This window comes from Gavialis gangeticus, unplaced genomic scaffold, assembly GCF_001723915.1.
Source record: "Gavialis gangeticus isolate Ggan-Ray unplaced genomic scaffold, GavGan_comp1, whole genome shotgun sequence".
Classification (NCBI taxonomy): domain Eukaryota; kingdom Metazoa; phylum Chordata; order Crocodylia; family Gavialidae; genus Gavialis; species Gavialis gangeticus.
In genome coordinates, this window is record NW_017729034.1 from 52,968,737 (window position 1) to 52,990,235 (window position 21,499).

Here is a 21,499-nt window from a genome sequence, read left to right on the forward strand (position 1 = left end):
AAGCTGTAAAATCTCATGGGAATTTGTTTGTTTGGTTATTATTTAATAGAGCAGGATAATTAAATACTACTAAATGAGAATTAAAGAAGATATTGTCTGTAAGTACTCTGCGAGGCGGTGATCTATTTTCATGTTATCAAAAGAGCTGTAGAATAAATAGGCATTATTACAGTGTGTATTATTAACCCAATAGACTGTGAGGGTTCCTTTCCAGCTTACTTTACTGAGAAAATATGTATAAAGGCAGGTTTTCTCCCCAGAAGTTCTATTTTCCCATAATGTCCCTTGAGGCTATTATTGTTCAGCCATTAAAGAGTGTATGTATCTAGACTAAACCATGTGACAACCTCTCTCTGAGGACCAATATCTGGGTAAAACTTAAGCCTGTTTAAAACATGGGAGACTGCAGCAGCTTTGATGCAAATCTGCAACATACTTAAAACCTAAATCTCCATTTATTTTCAGCTTGTTTCTTTATGTTCTAAATATTTATCTGGAACTTTACAACCTATCACAAATATTTGAATGTAATCCACTTAATTGTTGTTGGCCTTTTTTCCCCTGCTCAGCTTAAACAACGTAATGCTAGAAAAGTCCTGCGTACAGTATAAAAGCCTGAATACAAACAAGTATCACGACTGCTTTATATGTGACCTGGGATTTAAAATCTGGAGTGTCTGAGAGCCTGTCATTGTAGACTTTTCCTAAGCCTGGGTCTCAGCCTCTCCGGCTTCCCCTTGCCACTTGAGCCACCCACCTGACCTGAAGCAGAGTTGGGTAGCTCAGGCCACCCACCTCTTTAATACTTGTTACATGGACAGGAAACAACTCTTAAGAAAGCAATCTGAAGTGGAAAAATCAGCATTTCCTGCCTAAATTACTGTTCCACTGTCTACCCCATCTTAGCCAGTCCAGGACAGTCCAGGAATTAAAGTACTGAATTGGACCCAATGGGCACATCCCCACCAATGGGAATGTGGGTTTCCCCAAGGACAAGAGCAGCCTTACCTGGGAGCCTCCCTGGGCTGCAATGGTAGTGATTTGGATGTGCAGAGCGTGGCTAGCAGCCAGAGCATAGCTCTGGCTGGCCAGGCTCTGGTTTCGGGTTACGCGTGCTGCAACCATGTATGCCACCTCACTTTTTTTTTGGTGTGTTTTTTTTTAAACCAGGGTCTCCCAGTATTAAAAAACCCCACCGCACTGCAAATTAGCAATGCAGCAAACGTGTGCATGTGGTTTGCAGCACTGCAAATTGCACATGTATGCTCACGGGGAGGCACCTAATAATGCTAGGCTTAATTCGCTATCCTGTTATATCCACATGACACTAATATTTTGGTATTCTCACCTCTTGTGATTGGATTGCAAGCAGCAACCCACCATTAGCAAAAGGTTGCCACCCACTTCTCTATACCATACCATGGGGCAGGCATTGACTAGAGTGTGCAATATGCAGCAAAGGGATATGGCAGCATTTGGACTTCCCCAACATCCTGGAGAATTCAGAGAGGATTTCTTTCTTGCTGAGTCAGACCTGCTCCTGGGACTCCCTCTCTGGAAGTGTGACTCTACAGTACCCCCAAGACAGAGCAATGCCAGGCAAAACTCCCAAGGAGCTTGGTAGAAAACTTAATTTTTCATGCGAACATTCAGCAGAAATTTGAGTTAAATGGAGCATGGATTGCAATTTCAGCCTGCATAATATATTTCAAATAAATTCTTGTTCCTCCATGCAAACAGGATTAATCTTCTAAAGCTGTTAAATCAACATTTCTGAGAATTAAACCCAAAGGTCATATAGTGCTTTATTACTGGACATCAATATTTATTACATCTCTCTTCAGAATGAATGCTTCAAACAACAATGGTGAATCACAAAAGGACCTCAACCCATCATCTAAGGTTATCAGGAAAGGCTGCTTATGGAATTCTGAATTAGGATTTGTTAATTTCCATGTAAACTAATACTACATTTGTCTGCTTTCTGTTTAAGCAATCAGTTTAATTAATCTTTGCTGGCACACCTCTGAAACAAAAGCTTTGAACTTGTTTGTAGCATGACATTGTTCATACAAATCTGTTTGAGGGGTGTGAATGCTGGCAAGTAATATAGCAGACGCCAATAGGAAAAATAAAGATTAAATACTATGTGATCTATTAGCTCTTGTATTCAGCATGAGAATAAACATCCAGCCTGATCTACATGAAGTTCACTTACGTCAATATGATGGGCTTTAGGTTTATTTTTAAAAGCAACTTTGTTCATCTGAGAAGCTACTGCCATGTGTGTGTATGGAAAGTGTTTGGTATTAGTTGAACTCATCTCACCTTGCTGTCTATGGGAACAGATAGAGGTCAATGCTTACTGTTCCGAAAATGCAACTTTGCACACCCAATTTTTGTTGTAAATTTTACGCCAAACGAGGGGAACCTGACACTTCACCCTGTATTCAGGTGGTGTTTGTGTAAGTAAGAGGTACTGATTCAGATGGGGAGTGAGATAGGAATAACTGGGTCTGCCTACATGAGATACTTAATGCACAGAAGACTAATTCTACTGCGTATTAGTGCAGTAGGCAAAACCTGGGCTAATGCATTAATATGCAATAGATTTACTCTACTGCACATTAACATCACTAAAAAAGCATTTGTGTGCTAGTGTGCAGTAGCGTGAATAACAGTGCATTAAGTTAGTACCTGTAATGACTGGTACTAACTTAATGCACTGTAATTATGGCACCTTAATGAATGTGTAGATGTGCTCACTAGCTTGTTGATTAAGTCTCTGGGTGTTATTTCAACAGAATGACAGGCTAATCCCTGGACATATGGAAATGCACATTTATGCCAAAGAAGATACCTTACTTCGCAAAAGAAAATTCTGGTTACAAATCATTCTGCTTGCTGTACCAATAAAAAACAAAATTGGTGAATGATTCATTGATTAGTAAACTGATTCAGCTGCTTCCCTCCCACACACACTGTGTTTAAGGGGTATGCTGTGTATAAGCTGTTTCTGTTCTCTCATAACTACAGTGCCATTTCAGCAGCAGTGGCTGAAGAGTGTTTATCCAATTATTGCACATAATTGTACACAATATGTACTCCACAAAATAAAACCATAAGCACTCCTAAGTGCTTTGGATCCACTGACAAGTTATATTATGAACATTTTACAAATGGGGAAATGCAGAAAGGTGAAGTAGCTTTGCCAAGGTCACAGAAAAAAAGGAGTAACAGAGTTAAAAACAGCAACCTGTTTCAGAGCTGCAACTTTTTGTGCTGTTCTCTGGACCATGATACCTCTGTGACCATGGTGAAAAAAAGTGAGGTAGAGAGTGGTGTTGATCTGAAGTCAGACAGAAGGTAGGCAAAAAAAGTCAGGCTCCAAATCTCTGTTCACTGAGGAGAAAAGGAGTTACACCTACATAACAAAGCATGGAACTGAGCTATGGGAAACCTCATTCCTCCCAGAAAAGTGGATTTTTCACTTGACAAGGTAAGGGTGGATAAGGTAAAGGTGTGCAGAATACATTGTTCACCATGAAATATCCTTAAGACAGCAGTCAACATGAGACTCTAAAAATGGTTGCTGCTCCAAACCTTCAGGTTAGTAGTATTGCTTTAGTGGTGCTCCTCCATCTGATCATTTCTCGCTCAAAGTTAACATAGGGCATGCCTACATGAGGCGCTTAATGCCTAGTAGACTAATAACACTGCACAGTAGTGTGCCAGGCAAAAGCTGTGCTATTACACTACTGAGCAATGGTATTAGGCTACTGTACAGTAAGAATCACAAAAAACATGCACCAGTACTACTACGCAGGAATGCAAATTACTGCTCATTTAGTTTGTACTTCATTAAGCAAGTACTAAATGAAATGTGCAGCTACTGCGTATTAATGAATGTGTAGAAGCACCCATAGGGACATATGTATAAATTCTTTATTTACTCCAATTAACAAATATAACCTGCTTACAATAAATATAGGAACAAATGGTTAAGGTGAAATTCTGAATTGTTTGCACAGACTTGCACCCTGTACATTGCAAGAACCATTATAGTGAATCTCCTATTAGAGTGATACTGTTCTGTGGAAAAAAATAGTATTCTACCTGAGGTTCTCATTGGATCTAGACTCACATTAGGTTTGTCAATATTTTTTTCTCCTCTCTCACTGTCCAAACTAACATCTTTCTCTCTGACAAGAAAAAAGCTAAGTAATAGTTGAGGCTGACTAAAAAAGCCTGTCCTACACTTAACAGAATGTCAGCATGTCATTGTCATGACATTCATTATTATTCTGATTTCTGCTCTCCATCACACAGACCTTTGCATTGTGACACTCAGTTGGCTTGACTGTCAGCTTTTTCACATGTTCCCATTCATATTCTACTTCTTCATGATCTAATCTGTCATTTAACCAAAACTTCCTTGATGCAAGGTTGTCTTTCTCTGTCATTTGCACAAAAACTCCAACGTACCTATATCATGATCAACAGAATAACACTGTGGCACTGTAGTACAATAGCACTAATGATCACTAGCAACATAATAATATTTCATGGTACTTGGAACCTTGAAATTCTCCCTGGTAAGAAAGGACACTGATGATGAAATTATTAATACTTCTACAGAGAGGAACATTATGTAAGGAAGTGATACAAATAACAATTTGTCCATTAAAATGACACACATACAATACCTAATTTGCAATAGGGAACCTGTGATTTTGCAAACCTAATCAAGGTGATTCGATTGCAATTAAAAATCACTATTGCCAATTGAAACAAATCTAATGGAAGAGAGAAGCTGTGAAGACACACACTCTAGAATCCTAGATAGCAAGCATATTACATCTGGGGACAAATAGCAGCAGCACATAGTTGTGCCACTGCTACTTGCGAATGCCTGTGCACACACGCTCTGGCGCACAGCAGGTTATCCTTGGGAGGGTAGGAGAGGCAGGTGCCAGCACCTGGGCTGACCCCAGCAGTCTTGCCTGGAGTCCTGGGGCTCAAGCAGTGGCAGTACAGGGGCATGGAGCCTGGCCAGCAGCCAAGGTGTGGCTCTGGTCAGCCAGGCTCTGATTTTGGATGCTGCATGCTGCTGCCACAAGTGCTACCCTGCTTTTTTCAGGTGTGTGGTTTTTTTTGACACTGGGATCTCCTGGTATCAAAAAACCCCACTGTACTGCTCATTTACAGTGCGGTTATTGCCTGCACATGCAGTGCGTGTGGTTTGTAGTGCTGCAGACAAGTTGACGGTGCTGCAAATCACACGTGTATGCTCATCTAGATGTGCCCAATGGGGCCAGGATTTTGTTCTGTTCCTTTAGTATCTGGACATTTAACATTTCTAAATTCTGGCATTAGAAGATCCAGATATGTTAACTTGGAATAACCAAGGATAATCCAATGGAGTTGTGAGATTCAAACTCAGGGAAAGCAGTGTATGTATTATTCATAACTATCCAAAAAGGACAGCGACCAAAAGTTATTCCCACTTCCCTTCTGCATCTCCATTTGGCTAAGAGACTTTTACATCACAGTGATCCATGCCACATCTGAGGTGGACTAGGCAGAAGAGGGAATATAGAATCTATTATGTAGGACATGCATAAAAGCACAGTACAGTTGAACACCCTTAGCATGTAGGGTGTTTTTACATGTACTCTGGGGATGGAAGGGGCATAACGTCTTGTGTATCAGTGTCCCCATGGTTCAAAATGGCAGTGGGGATGCTGATAGATGAGATGTATGAGGCTGGCTGGAGTGAGCTAATTAGTACGCTCCATCAGACTTAATTGAGTCTGCTCCGATGCTTTGTAATTACACCACATTGCACCAGACTCCCTGCATGTGTACAGGCACCCATATTGGCCTTATATCCCCATCACATACAACAGTTCTGTTATAGACCCTGGGGTAGATAGGGTTGTGATTTTAAAGTTCTCATTCTAAATTTTAAAGCTTCAGCAGATTACAGATTACTTCACAGATTGCTTCTCTCTGCACCCTACTGCAACCCCCACATTCACCAGAGGAGCTGCCCCCAACAGCCCCCAAGGAAAAAATATTCGAGAATGGGATGTGACCTCAGCAGAATGATTCTGGCTTTGGATCTTATTGGCAACCAAGATCAAAAGAAGCCCAAGTTCTGGCACTTTCAGGGATCCCGACAGCACTCATCACTTTGCACAAGCCTTTCCCGACATGAGTGGCTACTGATTGGCCTGTCCATGGTTTTCCTAGGTGTTAACAATAGAAATGATACCCACGTACGAGTGCAAAGCAAACATGGGAAGGTTGAAGAATGTGAACTTTAAGGATAGCAGTAAATCTTCTGTTGTAGGTCTAGGACAGAATCCTACATCCATTGAGATCTTTTGGAGTAGATGCTGAAATGAAATCGTGTACCTGCTGCCTTGATTTGCAATTAACATCAAAAACACATTTCCAATTTCACAGGAGGCCTTGATGTAGAGTAATCTTCCTTTTTCTAAACTGGATTAAAACCCGGTCATCTCAGGGGTATAGGTTGTAGCTGTGTTGTGGTCTCATGCATGGTGGATCTCATGCATGCTTTTATCTTGGCTTTACATGAAGATTTGATGCTTTTAGTGTTTACTAGTTCCACTGATGCTACTGATAAATGAGAAGCAACAATTTTTGTGTCGACAATTAACAGACCAGTTCTTGAGGATGATAAAATAAGTACTATGGTACATCTGTGCTTTACTTGCTGCTGTTATCTCAAAATATAACTAGGATTATTTTTGTTTGTTTAAATGCACTGCTTTTCATTTTTACAGGAATATTCAATAGGGGGCTAAGTTGTAAAAAACCTTACTTTTAAGCACACTCTAACATGAATGGTCCTTGTTGGGTGGAACAGGTAAAATCTCCACTTGTTAAAGGTTTTACAATATAAATGAATGGAAATGCATGTGGGTGACATTTTGTTAAAGAACATAAAACACAGCATGGTACAGGCTGCCGAAGCCACAAACTTTTTTATTTTACTATATATGTTGAAAATGTTGAATATTCACATACAACACAGTAGACTGTTCAGCTTGTCTCTTCTGTTTCAAATTCTGTGCTTTTAATATCAAGTGTCTGTACTGTGCCATTGATACAGACTTATCTTCAAATAACATCTCTATGCATATCCTGTTCTTTAGAACTCAGTGATACAGAAGTTGATAGAAATCTGGAGTTTTCCAGTACTGAAGACAATCAATAAAACTTCACTGAAAAACAGTATAAATGTTTCTGGTAGTTCAGTACTCTTGAATCTGAAGGTAACATAGTTTTTAATGCCATAATTTTGAGCTACTCATTGTATAAAGAGAAATCTAGGGAAAATATCTTTTATCTAAAATGTCCTTTCTAAGTCAATTAAACTCTGGTGATCTACGATATATGTACAGTATATAAATATATTTATGTGTATATATGTACACATATATTGGTTAGACATTCATTATAAATAGAGTTGTCTTAACTTAGGTTGTAGAAAAATAGCCACTTTGCTGGGAACATGCAAACACAGTATGCTTCAACCTAGCTTTAAAAAAAAAAAATCACTTTTAGCTCTGTTTTCTTGGATATAAATGTTTAGCATACATTTTTAGCTAATTTAACCACAAAGGAAAATTTCCCAGTAAAGTTATAAAATCTGTTTGATGCTAGGTTTAACTAGACTCATACACAGTATCTTTTAGGTAATTTAGTTTCAAGTATTATTCCCATATCAGCAAAGTCTAGACACTTTAGTTTTGCTGCTTTGTTACAGTAAGCTAGTCAACTCTTAACACTACAGGGCAAATTATGGCCAGTCTGGCATGCATGAACTGCAGGGAAGAGGTCTTCCCCTGTACTATTCCTATGTGGAAGGTAGCCCTGATGTGGGCTACCTGTGCTGATCCCATGCCCATTGAAATCAACTGCAAAGCCCTCATTGTATATATCTGAAGCCCAGAAGAGGCTGGTGCTATCATTTAGTCTTACCACCTACATAATACAGGCTCTTGAATTTTACTCAGTGATTACTGAATGCAGCCCAACACCTTATTGTTGATCTTTGATCTCTCTCTCACCCTTTAATGGTGTAGGAGCCCATAAGCTGTGGAGGGGGGAGAGGGGTGGGATCTAGCTTGCTCTATACAGATAGATAATTTTTTCTGTTGACAGACAAGCCAGAGAACAAAAAACAAACAAAAACAACAAAAATCTAGTTTGCTGCAAACCAGATTGAAAAATTTTCATTTTATTCCCCTCCCTGAAAAAGACTGAAAAGTTTTATTTATTTCAACCTGAAATGTGCCATTGGATTAAAAATTAAACAGTTTTGTGCATTTGTAGGAAAAGGAAAGGAAGTAAAAGGCTAGGTTCACAAAGCTGTTGCTGTTACCCCTCTTTCACCCCCTGGCTTGAGGTTAGAGCACTGACTAAGGTCATGGGAGAAAAAGGTTTGATTCCATCCTTTTCCTGAGAGGATATGAAGCCATTTTGCTCAGCCTCCAAACTTGTGGTGGGTGCTCACAATCTCTGCTGCTGACATTGTCTTGCTCTGTATAAATAAGTCAACACTCACCGGAGGAGAGGTTGGAATCTAGGCTTCACATTTTTCAATGGAGTCTCCTAATCACCAGGCTGGAGGTTCATTACCTACTTCCTTCTGTCTTGATGTCGATTCATGTATTTTTATACCATGGAACAGGATTAACAGGAAGAAATGAGAAAACTCTTTTCCAGAATAGCTTCCAGCTAGCTAGTAAATAAAGGGTGTACTCCTGCAAAGTCTGAGACGTGGGTCCTAAGGCAGAGGATGGAACTGAATCAAACTCGCATACATCCCAGGTCAGTGCTGTAACCCCAATCTACTACATAATGGCATGGCAGCTTCTTCGGCAGTTTTGTGAATCTAGTCCTCCCCTTGCAAAAACTCTTTCACCTGAAAGTGTTTAGTGTATTAATGTCCATTAGTTAATACTCTGGGGATGACAGAAGCTGTATTTTTCAGTGAATATTCTTCACTGAAAATATTTTCTCCAGGCCTAGTGGAAGGACTGCCCATAGGGTGTGTAACTACATGGGGGTGTGGACACAACCCCACTTTTGGAGGTATGGGGCTGCACTGAAGGAATGCAGACTATACCTGTCTTAGGAGTGTGGTAGGTGGATGCCAGTCCATACCTTGCATCCATCTTTCCATGCCACATTATAGGTGATCCTGGTCTTGGATATTACAGTCAACTTTGTGTCATATTTCTGACAACTCTCCTAGCGTAGTTTCCGCTTTAGGTACATTAATTTGCTCCAGAAATCTTTCTAGTGCCTGAAATGATGAATACTTGTTACATTGTTTTTCAGCACTTATACTTGAGAGAAAAAGAGAGAGAGAGAGAGAGAAAGAGAGAGAGGCATTCTATTTCTTACTGTAATAGTGTAAGTGCACTATAATGTTGGGATGGGTGCCCTCATATTAATTGTTAATAGAACCATGGTTAACTGAAGATTGACCAGTCACAAAAGGCTCATTTACTTTCTGATCCTCTTTCCTGGAAGCTGCTTGGTCCGAAATAGAGGAGAAGGAAAGCTGGTCATGTTCTATTATATGCTCTTGGTCGTCTTCCTTGTCCTTCTTCACATAAAACATTTTTCTAAACTTCTTGAGCTCATGGAGTTCACAGAAAGTTTCTAGAACCACCAACATTGCAATAAGGCCCAGCAACAGGTAACCTGGAAAAGAAACAAAAAACACAATGCCTAAAACATGAACAGGTACAGCTGATGAGATAGAGCTCTAACTTGGAATTCTTTCCACCTTTGATCACTGAATATATATTATTTTCCTTTCTTTTCTATTTTCAGGGGTGTCAACCTGCATGGGAGCTAACAGCACTCAGCATTTCTGAAAATGAGACTCACACTAATCATCCACTGGGCTTTTATTTTTTTCTCTAACCACACACACGCACACAGAGCTTCCTAGCAAGTCTCCAGGGAGGGTATTCTAACAAGCATTTCTTAATCTAAATACACTAATTAAACCATGACTATTTATAATCACTACTATTTATATTCTTGCCCAAATGATCTACAATTTCATTAATAATCTGTTAGTAAAAGTTTAGTAAAACAAACAGAAGCTTATTGCATTTTAATAAGTATGGCATGCTCTCCAGTCTGTGCAATAACATGCTGTACAGTTAACCTACCATTACTTTTACAATCATTTTTCATTTGGCTTCAATGTTCATTTGGGTACAGTGTTCTTTGTAACTGAAAGGACTAAATATACATTGGAATGTCTAGCTTCTGCATGAAACCCTCTCCTCCTCCCTAAAATGCACCTTTAAAGCATGATTAAATACTCAGAGTGTGTATGGACGAGTATGCATGTGCATTTCCCTGGGATAAATAGCAGCAGAACATAGTTATGTTGCTGCTACTTTTCCCCGGGGAATGCCCCTGCATGTGCATTCTGACACAAGGCAAGTTGCCCCAGGTGGGATAGAGCAAGCTAGGACCAGCACCTGGGATGGTCTCAGCAGCCTTATCTGGGGTCCTAGGAGCCTCCTGGAGCTCCAACAGCAGCTGTCCAAGTGTGTGGAGGCTGGCCAGCAGCTAGAGCATGGCTCTTGCAGGCCAGGCTCTGGGTAGTGCACACTGCTGCCACGCATGCCATCCTACTTTTTTCTGGCATGGGTTTTGGTTTTTTTTTGATACAGGGATCTCCGATCATTCAGCTCATCTGGATGTGCCAACTAGGGAATTATTGGCCTAAGCCTGCACAATTTCATTTTATGAAGCTTAAATTTAAGCAGTCTTATGCTTTAACTCAGATAGCCAAACAGGACCACCTAGCTCAGGTGGTTAGAGGGTAGCACTCGTAACACCAAGGCCACAGGTTTGATTTCTGGCTGGACTAGATGATTGCTTAAGGTCCTTTCCAGCCTTACTAATCCATGAACCTATGCAATACAATAAGGGCAAAATACTTGTTCTAAAAATAGAAAGGCATCTATATATCTTTACTAGGAACTCATTCTGAAAGCCAGACTTATCTAAACTTTGTGACTTACCAGGAAAAGGGTACCTAGATTTTCTCATTATGGAAAGTCTTTGACAATGAATTTTGACCCCTAGCCTGTCATTTATTGAACCTGTGAATAGGTGAAATTTTGGTCACAACAGTCTCTGGAGATTCTGAAACATATTGGAAATATTGAAACATTTCACAAGTTCTTTTAATACACTTTCAAAACAAATTGTGTTGATTAAAAACTTTTTGGTTAGAAATTTCTTTCAATTTTATTTTAAAAATCCTGAAATTGAAATGCAAAGTTCATTTAACCTGAAATTTTCTGTGACTTTTCAGTTCACCAAAATATCAGAAAAAAATTGTTTTTTTGGATTGACTTGCAATGATTTGTTTTTAATGGAGCTGCCAGTAAACCAGAAAGTCAAATTACTTGCATAGCTCTATTTCTACACGCTTAAGCATGCATTGTACCTGTATTAAGCTATCTGAATAGTAATAAATAATTAAATGCTCATGCCAACAGTCAGGATGGTGAGGCCTTTAGCTACGAGTTAAGAGTGTAGTATAACGCTGAAGAGGACAAAATATACTGCTGGCTAATTTAAGGGACTGCTTCTGAGAATGCAAATTCTGTACATGTTCCCATAGTCTGTCACCCATATAAGTAATGGACAATTTGACAACAGATTATGTACTTAGCGTGGGAGCACAGGCATCTCCTGATCAGTAGGGTGAATGTAATTGGTAGGAACTGCTTGTATCTGCATTAATTATTTGGATCCTGGGTCCAGCACATCTGAAGATTCAGGATCATCTCCAATTAAATCTTTCAGGCAAATGCTGTATTTTGTGACACTGATATGGAAGAATCTTGCCCTGCTTACATCCAATCCCTGCTGTTGCAATGATAATTCTTCCAGCTCATGACGTTGATTGTATCACCTCAATCTCTGTATTTTTCACTGGTTCCTCCTCTCTTAAACATGAACTACTCATCCTCAAGTAAAGTAGCTAATAAGAGTGGAATGGGACAAAGGCACTAATTGCTTAGAAAACCCTTTGATTATATGTCTATTATTTAAAGCAGGGGTTTTCAACCTTTTTTACTGAGTGTACCCCCAGTGGCCAGATGTGGAGTGGGGGGGAGCGCGGCTGGATGCAGAGCACCAGCAGTGCAGGCTGGTGGTTGGCGGTGGCAGCCACTGTGTGCAAGCTTCCCTCTCCCCCCAGCAGCCAGCTGAGCGGCATCTGTGTGGGCTGCAGAGGGGCACCGCTGCCCTCACCCCTCCCCGCCCTGCTCCTGGGACATGGCGGCACAAGGTGGTGGGTGGTGGTGCTCCATCCCTGCCCACCCGTGCATACCCCCTATGGCCTTCCCAAGTACCCCCAGTTGACAACCTCTGGTTTAAAGGGTTAGCCTGGTACTTACATGTAATTCCTATCTTATACAGCTCTCTGAATTTTTGATTATAACCTTCCCCCGGAACATAGTCTCCAAGACCAATGGTGCTCAGGGAAATGAAACAAAAGTAAAAAGATTCCAAAAAATTCCAGTCATCCTCCAGAGCAGAAAATATTGCTGCTGGGATAAAGAAAAAACACAGCACAGTGATGAACCCAAGAACCACTGCATGGACGATGGCAACAACTTGCTTGGAGAAACCCCAGCGAACGTGGAAATATAGCACAGGCCGTCGGGTGACATGAACTATGATGCGCTGCACCACAGCCGTCAGGAAAAGCAGCGTAAAGGGAATTCCGATGACAGAGTAGACGATACAAAAGGCTTTTCCTCCATCTGACAAAGGCACAGTGTGGCCATACCCTGGAACAAAACAGAAGAAGGGGACATACTTAATGTGGGAAATAAGTTGGAACATACACAATCGATCACTGGGGAGCTTATTTTAGGAATCTGTGGGCACTTCTACACATGCCCTTGACTGTGCATTTGGTACTGTGCGTTCCTGGCAGCACACGGTTATTTTTACATCCTACATTGCCGTCACACTTTGTGCCCGACAAGCTACAGTGATGCAGCGTCTCGTGTAGATAAGCCCTGCGACAACTAGACTAAGAACTTTTCTCAGAATACAAAGGTTTCAACTTTACTCTACTATAAATTACCATTACTAAAAATAATTGTTAACTTATTTTCATAATGCGATTTTTCCATAAGGCACTTACCTGAGACTCTGCTCAAGCTGCTTTGAAACAAAATAAAACAGAAGAAAAAACCCTCCAAAGCAAAAAGTATTGCTTGGAGGCTGGACCTTCTGTAGGTCATTGGTGTTTTATAAATGTCAATCTGTTTAACCTAGAGCATACAAATACAGGTAGTTTTGTATAGGTTGCGGATGGTCAACAAATTCTGCAGTCTGATGTTGAAAATGTATGCAATTATACTTGTTTACAGACTGACAGGCTACAATGTCAAAGTACATCACTACTTCATACTAGACTGCCTGGTTTTAAAAGCAAGCCACAGGCACAGTAAATTCATTGCAAATCATGAATGTTTTTTTTCTGTTTGCCAGTCAACAAAATAACTATTTTATTTTTCATTCTATCAGGATAGTTTCCTACAATCGATCATGTTACATCTCTTGAAAGATTTATAGCAATATTACACTACACAAGCCCCAGTCATACTGGAGCCAGAAAAACCCCCTCAAAAAACCAAAACTGTTCTCTCACAAAAGTAACTTCAATCCCAAAGTTTTGATCATGTTCACCTGGGAAGCTGGCCATGAAAAATAAACTATCATGTTCAGAATGTCCTTTCATTTTATATGAACATGAGGAATTTCTCCTCTTGATTGAATGCATTTCCAGTAATCTAAAAATTGTTAATATGCGTCTCAGAGAAAGTCTTTTTTATAAGCATTTAAAACACTTGTAGGTAATGGGAGAAAAAATGCATCCTTTTTAACCTTCTCACTATTACAGCCTTTTAAAAAGTAGTGTTATGAAAAGGCAGTCAAAGTTCTTTGGGTAAATGTGGTATCTTTTATTAGACCAATTAAATAGTTGGAAAAACTGTTCTTTTTAAGCTTTTGGGCATAAACATGTTTCTTCAGGCATAGGGAGAGTCTGCTGTTGTTTTGTGTTCTCCTGGATGTTTTCCGTGTTATAAAAAGCAAGCTTTTAATTTCTGTCTATTAACGACATGATGCATCCAACGGGAACCTTTGGTCCTATTTTACTTTTAAGGATGTAATGAATAATTCATCCAAGTTCGTAACTTGAACCCCAGAATAATCATGTCACAGGGCACTCCCTTTTTTTTTTTTTTTTTTTAAGTACAGTGTTACTGAAATCTATTATAAGCCTTGTCAATTTTTCAACACTAAGTGGGCATTTCATCCAACTCATGCATTGAATTTTTCCTGGATCTGCCCCCTGGAATTTTCTGCCTAAATCATCTAACGTATTATTAAAATCAACTGGAAAAAGAACAACACGTGGTACAATCAGTGATTCCTAAAGTTGTTTCCTTTTCCAAATTTTAGGACCTAATCCAAAAAGATACAGATCAGGTCTTTTTCCTTTCAATTAAGGGGTGGGCAATTATTTGGGCCTGTGAGTTTTGATGAGCTGTTGGAAGCCAGGTCACCACCCCAGCACCCGTCCGCTCACCCTGCTGCAACAACTCACCAAACCTCCCTATGTGGGATGGGGCCACGGGCAAGCAGGGAGCAGTGTTGAAGACTGAGACAGACAAGCGAGGCTGGATCATGGAGCAGGACAGCCCCCGCCCTGTGGCGGACGGACTGCCTGTGTGCTACGTCTTGGGAGCTGGCCAGGGAAAAAGGGAGGGAGGAGGGGGCATATGCAGCAGTGCTTGCCTGGGCACTGTGGTCTGCAGCTGCCCCTGCGGCACTTGGGGCCAGCCAGCAAGCCCAGCTTACCAACAGGGCTGCTCCCAGTGTGGCCGCTCCTCAGCTCCTCTCACCTCCAGTGACAGCTCCTCCTCCTGCTCCTACTGTGCTCCTTTAGGCTGGGAAGTTCCTGCCCCAGTGCCTGAGGCTCTGGCTCCAGCTCCCAGCTGCCTTCCAGCCTTTCTGCCTGCCTGGCGCGATGAGCTGCCACCTGTGGGTGGTGGGGTGGGTGGACTGGAGCTGGAGCCCCATGTGTTGGGGCAGGAGCTGCCCAGCTGCAGTCTCCTCCTGGCCTGGAGGGGTGCAGCAGAAGCAAAGGGAGGAGCTGCCCCTGGAGGTGAGGGGAGCCGAGTAGCAACCGCACCAGGAGCAGCCCCGGTGGTAAGCTGTATGTGCTGGCCAGGATCAGGCCAGTGGGTGTGGGCTGGAACATGGTGCAGGCTGCCCCAGGCGGGCCTCAGCCCCATGTGGAGCAGCATGGGGGCCAGCCCCAGGCCAGATCAAAGCAATTTCCCAGTGCAAGTGCATTTAAATCAAGTTTTCTTTTAATAAAAATCTACTTTAAATTTGAAATTGTTACAACTTATACTGAGGCTTAATATTACAGTAATCTAATGTATTTATATTTTATAATGTAATATTCAAAGCCATACATTTTTTTCTCCAATTTTTAAAACAATGTCAAACCCTTACCCTGTAGGAAATAATTGGCTACATACTTGAACAAGAACTTGTTGAGGTGCTGAACCAGCTTTTGGACAATGTGGGCTACTGTTGCAAGATACAGATTATATATTCTTCATTTTAATTTATTCAGTTTAGCTCATTTAAATTTAAGAAACCATTTGGGAATTGAAAAAAACAGGAAAGCATGTTTTTCTTCTCCAGTCTAGGAATAAAAAGTAGGTGAGAACAGCTCAGATCTATTTGCTCTAAATTTCTGAAGGGTATAGGAGCCAGAAATAATCAGTTCAATACACTAACTACAGATATTTCCTTTCTTTAACTTACAAAATTATTTTTAAAAGCAAAGTAAGTTTTGATAAGCCTCTTTTACATATGCACATTTTTAACTAATAAATGCACTTTTTAAAATGCTAGCTTTCCGTTTTCACTGAATTCTATTTTTATCCAAAAGCAGCTTGACACAAATGGTAAGTAAAAGATTATTGGATAAATAGGAAGTGCCATTTACCACCACAAAAAAAATTAAAAAATAAGCATCAGAATAAATATGTAATTATGTAACTATACACACAGTGAATAAAAATAAGTAACAAGTTTAATGCAAGGTCTACATTTACATGCAAATCATTGTCTTAATTACTAGAAAGGTTAATTCCTTTTGCCTTTAGGAAAATAACTAAAAAGTATAAATGCAAAATGGGATTCACATAGATCATTTAAAACAAAAAGTTCTTTGCAGGCTATTTTAAAATATCATTTAAATCAATCTATCCTAGCCAACAGGGTCACTTATTAGATTAGCTGTGCTTTTGGTTTTATATCATATGACTATATGTTTACTAGCAACGGGACTCTGACAATAAAATGTATTGCATGCAAGTTACTAAGGAGCCAACAATTGTAACAGCTTTCAGCCACAACAAAGGATGCCTGGATTTTAATCACTAACCTGCAAGTGAGGACAACATCTCATTACTTATCCCTTACTGGCTCTCAACTAAAACGACTTAACTGTTTTGCCTATGGTTGTGCTATGATTTGAATTTTCTGTATGCACCATTTAGATAAGAATACAGGCAGATAACATGGAGCTTAGTAACACCAGAGAATATTTTAAAAGATATTCCTTGTGTTTAGACAGGCAGCAGCAAAAAACATTGTGAAAAGAAACAGCAACTGTAAAGGAGACCTTGTACAGTGCTAGTGTGACCTGGGGCAACGAAACTCAACCCAGGAAAGAATGGGTCTTGGCTCTTTGTCTCTCTTCCTCTGTGTCAGTAGCAGATTTATGTCAGTAGTTTAAGAGGCTCAAATGCATTCTCTTTATGCTCTGCTTTGTTTTTCAGCTCAGGTGATAGATGCTTGTGGTAAAAGTCAAATGGTCAAACCATAATGTTGTCAGCTCTTAATAGCACCTGAATGTAGCTCCTGAGAATGGCAGACAAGGTTCTTTGGGTGAATCTGATATCTTTTATTAGACCAACTTAAATAGTTGGAAAACAATTATTAAGCAAGCTTTCAGGTTCAAATTGAATAAGTTTATTATTTTAATAATTGGTTTCCAACTATTTAAGTTGGTCTAATAAAAAATATCAGATTCACCCAAAGAACCTTGTCTGCCTATGTCCTTAGACCAACATGGCTACAACCTACACCCCTGTTCCTGAGAATGGGGTTTTAATCACTCACTTCTGGCAGAAGTGATCACAGTTCTTCAAACAAACAAAAGCCTAATTTATGTAAAAGATCCTGAAGGCTTCTGATGCTCAGATTATTTTATGACACCAATTTCAGTTCGCATAGTTTGATTTTTCCCTGTCCCATCTGTCAAGGTTATGCAAAATATGAGCCACTGGGTGGAAGAGAGCTTTTCAACTAGATTTTCTTCTGATTCAATTTGTTAGCTGTCTCTGTGAAAGAAATATTTGCTTTAATTGGGTCTTATGGAACCTGAACATGCATATATACACACCATATCCAGATATAAAAGAATAATTTACAACAATAAATTTATTCTTAGCACCATTTAAGACATTAATGAAAAAGAATAGCTAACTAAATGGCTGGACAGGTTCTTAAATCTAGTATATTTTTGTCCTGATACCTGTGTGCTTGTGCTTTATATATAGAAGTGATTGTATAATAGCTCAAAATGTAGTCATATTCTTGTATAGTGTGTGGGGTGTGTAGCAGTGTTGGGGGGTATGGATGGGTGGTTGGATGTGGGGTTTCTGGGGAGCTGTGGATGTGTGCGTGGTATCTGTGGGATGTATGAGGAGAGTGAGGGTGAGGGTGTGGAGTTTGCAGGAAGGGTTGCTAATGGGGAGCCAGCTGGGCACTTGCTGCCCCAAGCCTCATGGCCACGTTTCCACTCCAGCAACTCCTGCTGCCGCCAGAAGGCTGGAGGCTGTCAGGGAAGGGCCTGTCAGGCTTGGCGGGGCAGTGTGGGGGGTTCCTGGAGCCGCTGGGGGTGGCATGAATCGGTGGGGACGTGGCCCAGGACATGGGAAGCCCAAGAAGGCGGTCCAGAACTTGCATCACGCGCCTGAGACTTGGGTTACCAAAGGCTTGGCTGCCCTCCCCCCCCCAGGAGGTTGCCACCACTCTGGGGGGATGGCTCAGCAGCCTGACAGCAGCTTGCCCCCCCCGCCCCAGCCCCAAGACAGGCCGGGAGTCTGCGCCAGGAGCCAGAGCAGAACAGCAGCTGTTTTTCTGCTTTAGAAGCTCCTGCAGCTTCCAGGAGGCCAGGGGCCACAGAGAAGCTCCTGGCCAGCCATGCGGGCAGAGTGGGGGGGCCCACCTGAGGCCGCTGGTGGTGGCATGTGGCCCAGGATGTAGGAAGTCCAGGGATGCAACATGGAAGTTGCATCCTGCGCCTGAGGCTTGGGACGGCTGCCCCCACCCACAGGCATCCCCAGTGGGTGCCGCCACCCTGTGGGGAAGGCCCAGCGGCCTGGCAGCAACTCGTCCCCCCAGCCCCAGGACAAGCAGGAGGCTGCGCCAGGAGTGGGAGCGGAGCCGCAGCTGCTTTTTTCTTCTGAAAGCTTCTGTGGCCTCCTCAAGCTTCCTGTGCCCTGGGCTGGGACCCTGCCACGTTGTGCCATACCAGCAGCTTTGGGAGGTGACCCGTGCTGCCCCTGGGGCTGGCCAGGAGCTTCCCCAGGGCCCCTGGGCTCCTTGTGGCCACAGGAACTTCTGGAGCAGAAAAGTGGCTGTAGATCCACTCCTGCTCCTGGCACAGCCTCCCCACTCATCCTGGGGCAAGGGAGCAAGCTGCCACTGGGTCCCTGTGGGGCAGGGGGGGCCCAGGCCTTCACCCACCCTGGGCAGCAGCACCCATTGGAGCCTCCCATGGCAGTGGGCAGCTGGGCTGTTGCTACCCCAAGCCTCAGGCACAAGATGGAAGTTCCCCGCAGCCTCTCTGCACCCCACCAGGTCATGCTGCCCCCAGGGCTGGACAGGGGGTTTGGGAGCTAGCAACAGCCAGGCGGTGTCCTGGGGCCAGTGCCAGCGGGGCCAAGAACAAGGTGGCAGGAGCCCGGGGTGCAGCTGGCTGGGCTCTACAGAGCTGGGCTGGGTTGCCCCAGCAGAGGGAGAGAGGAGCCACCCTGCTCTGGGCCCTGTGACCAGACGGGGACCAGTGTGCCCTCTGACCCCCTTTTACCTGAGCTTCCTACTCCAGCATTGACAGGAACAGCCCCATGGTCCCTCCACCAGGGAAGGCAGGGCAGGGCAGGCCCTGCTCTTCTAGGGGCCTGCTGTGGCTTCCACTGGGTCCTAATGCCCCTGGCTCCTGTCCCTTTTGACTGTAGCCAGAGGCAAATAAATATTAATTTTTAAAAAATTTCTTGGGGCCCTGCAACCCAGACAGAACGGGCTTGCAGGCCACATCTGGCCCGCAGGCTGTATTTTGTCCACCCCTGTTTTAGACTGTGTGGTCCTCAAGTCAAGGTTCATGGGTATGTCTATACAGCAAAACTAATGTGTAGTTGCAGCACTTGTCAGCAGACCTGTTTGAGCTTTATCTAGCTTGCTCAGGAAATGGTAGCAGTGTTGACGAAGTGTCAGGGATGCAAACGCATGACCTTAGCCAAAGAAGGCCAAGAGTGCACTATGTATCCAGAGTTGTTGCAGAGTTTGCAATCTGATTGCTAATTAGCAAGCGATGAAGATCATGCTGCTGTGCCTTCACTGCTATTTCTTACCTGTAATACCCAGAATAATCTATTAACACAGGTCTCCTCACATGTTTCACCATCACATTTTCATTTCCCCCAACATTAACTATGTGTTTGTAGCTTGTTACCAGCCATAGTAGAAAAGCATCTAAACTTGCCTGCCCAGCTGCAAAGGGAACAAGTGCAGAAACAGTGAGGACCCTGTATGGCTTGGCTCTGAGGATGCCTGCAACCAGCTTAGATGGTGTTCATTAATTCGGCCTTGTGGGCCAGATGAGTGGCACAGGGCTGATCCACAAGCCGGATTAGACCCCATGGGCTGGGATCAGGTCCTGATGCTCACCCCCTGCCTAGCACTGTGCCCAGGATCAGGCCCTGCAGCCCCTAAGTAGCTCAATGAGCTATGCTATCCAGCCCACAGGACTCCCCATGGGTCCAGAAATTTGGCAGCAGAGGAGCAGCAATTAACACTGCTGCCCTGCCACCCAATTGTCAAACATGTGAGGAGCCCCATGGGCCAAACAACATAGCTCTGGGGCCACATCTGAGCACTCCTGGCTTAGACTGAGCCAGGCGCTAAACCCAGCATGCCAGTCACCTGGATTGACAGACCTATTCTTATTGACCTTTTGTAGGCTGAGTATCTGCTTGTAAGCATGTTACTTTATTTTTTAAAAAGTGTAAAAATAGTTTGGAAATTTATGAGGCTGAGGCAAGTGGTGGGGGGGACACACAAACTTTTCCAGTTATAATATTTTTATGTGACTTTTCCCAACAATGCCACTACATTTTTGTACTCCACTGCAAAACATGTTAACAAAACACCATGGCCAGATATTCAGGGGAAAGGAAAAAAAATAGGAAATTAAGTTACATGCATGTCACTGTTTTGTCACTTGTTTTCTGTTTCACCTCATCTCCTTCCTTTGATCTATTTGTTATTTTTTGCTCTGTCACCTCTTTAAAGGCAAAGCCTTCTCTCTATAATGCATCTACACACTGATTCTATATAAATAATATATAATAAACAACAACATGCCAGCTTCTTTTCTTCAGCTGAAGCTGTCATGTTGAAGCACATCAAAACTGTAGCTTAAGGCATGCTTCCCTTATAAGAAAGCAAGGCTTAAACCAGTGCTTCCCAAACTTTTCCTCAGCATGACCCCATTTATGGCCCCATTTTCTCAGCATGGCCCCTCACTCCCAACCCACTGTGACCCCATCTGCTGATGTTGTGACCCCATTTGGAGTCACAACCCACGATTTGGGAACCATTGACTTAAGTTATTTATTCTTTTTAATAAATCAGTCCAGAAGCAAGGATTTTTTGTGGGTGATAACTTTTATTGGACAAATTCCTGGACCACTGTGGCTACAACATCACTCCAACACACTTAAATCAGTCTAACAGGACAGAGGCAGACTTGGTTTGGGTGGCTAGAGTTAAATGATTCAGGTGAAAGATCCAGTAATTCAATTATTAATTATAAAAATCTGAGATGCAAAGAATAAATATGTCCCACACCCGCAGAAAAAAAAAAAGTCACTGGAAGTCACTACAAGACACATAGGCTGTAGTGGATAAGACCATGATCAATCTAGTTTCGCATCTCATCACTGACAGCGAGCCACTACCAGATACAAGTGCCTCTTATAGTGGACATTTATGGACTAGCCAGATCCAAGGGGATTTTTTT

The 21,499-nt window shown here is 42.3% G+C and overlaps 1 protein-coding gene and 1 long non-coding RNA gene across 2 annotated transcripts in view; one reads left to right on the top strand and one right to left on the bottom strand.

The window, feature by feature from the left end:
• Window positions 1–6,992: 6,992 nt before the first annotated feature.
• Window positions 6,993–21,499, bottom strand: part of KCNK1 (potassium two pore domain channel subfamily K member 1) — a 49,953-nt gene continuing 35,446 nt past the window's right edge. Inside the window, exons 2-3 of the mRNA XM_019527515.1 lie at window positions 12,486–12,881; window positions 6,993–9,750 (exon numbers count right to left, since the gene is read on the bottom strand). Of these exons, the coding sequence (XP_019383060.1) occupies window positions 9,494–9,750; window positions 12,486–12,881 (653 nt within the window). The 3' untranslated portion in view covers window positions 6,993–9,493. The remainder of the gene's footprint in view (window positions 9,751–12,485; window positions 12,882–21,499) is intronic.
• LOC109304729 lies at window positions 14,136–19,459 on the top strand. The gene is made up of 3 exons (XR_002099457.1): window positions 14,136–14,147; window positions 16,864–16,868; window positions 19,351–19,459. It is a non-coding gene; the product is annotated as an uncharacterized LOC109304729 (long non-coding RNA).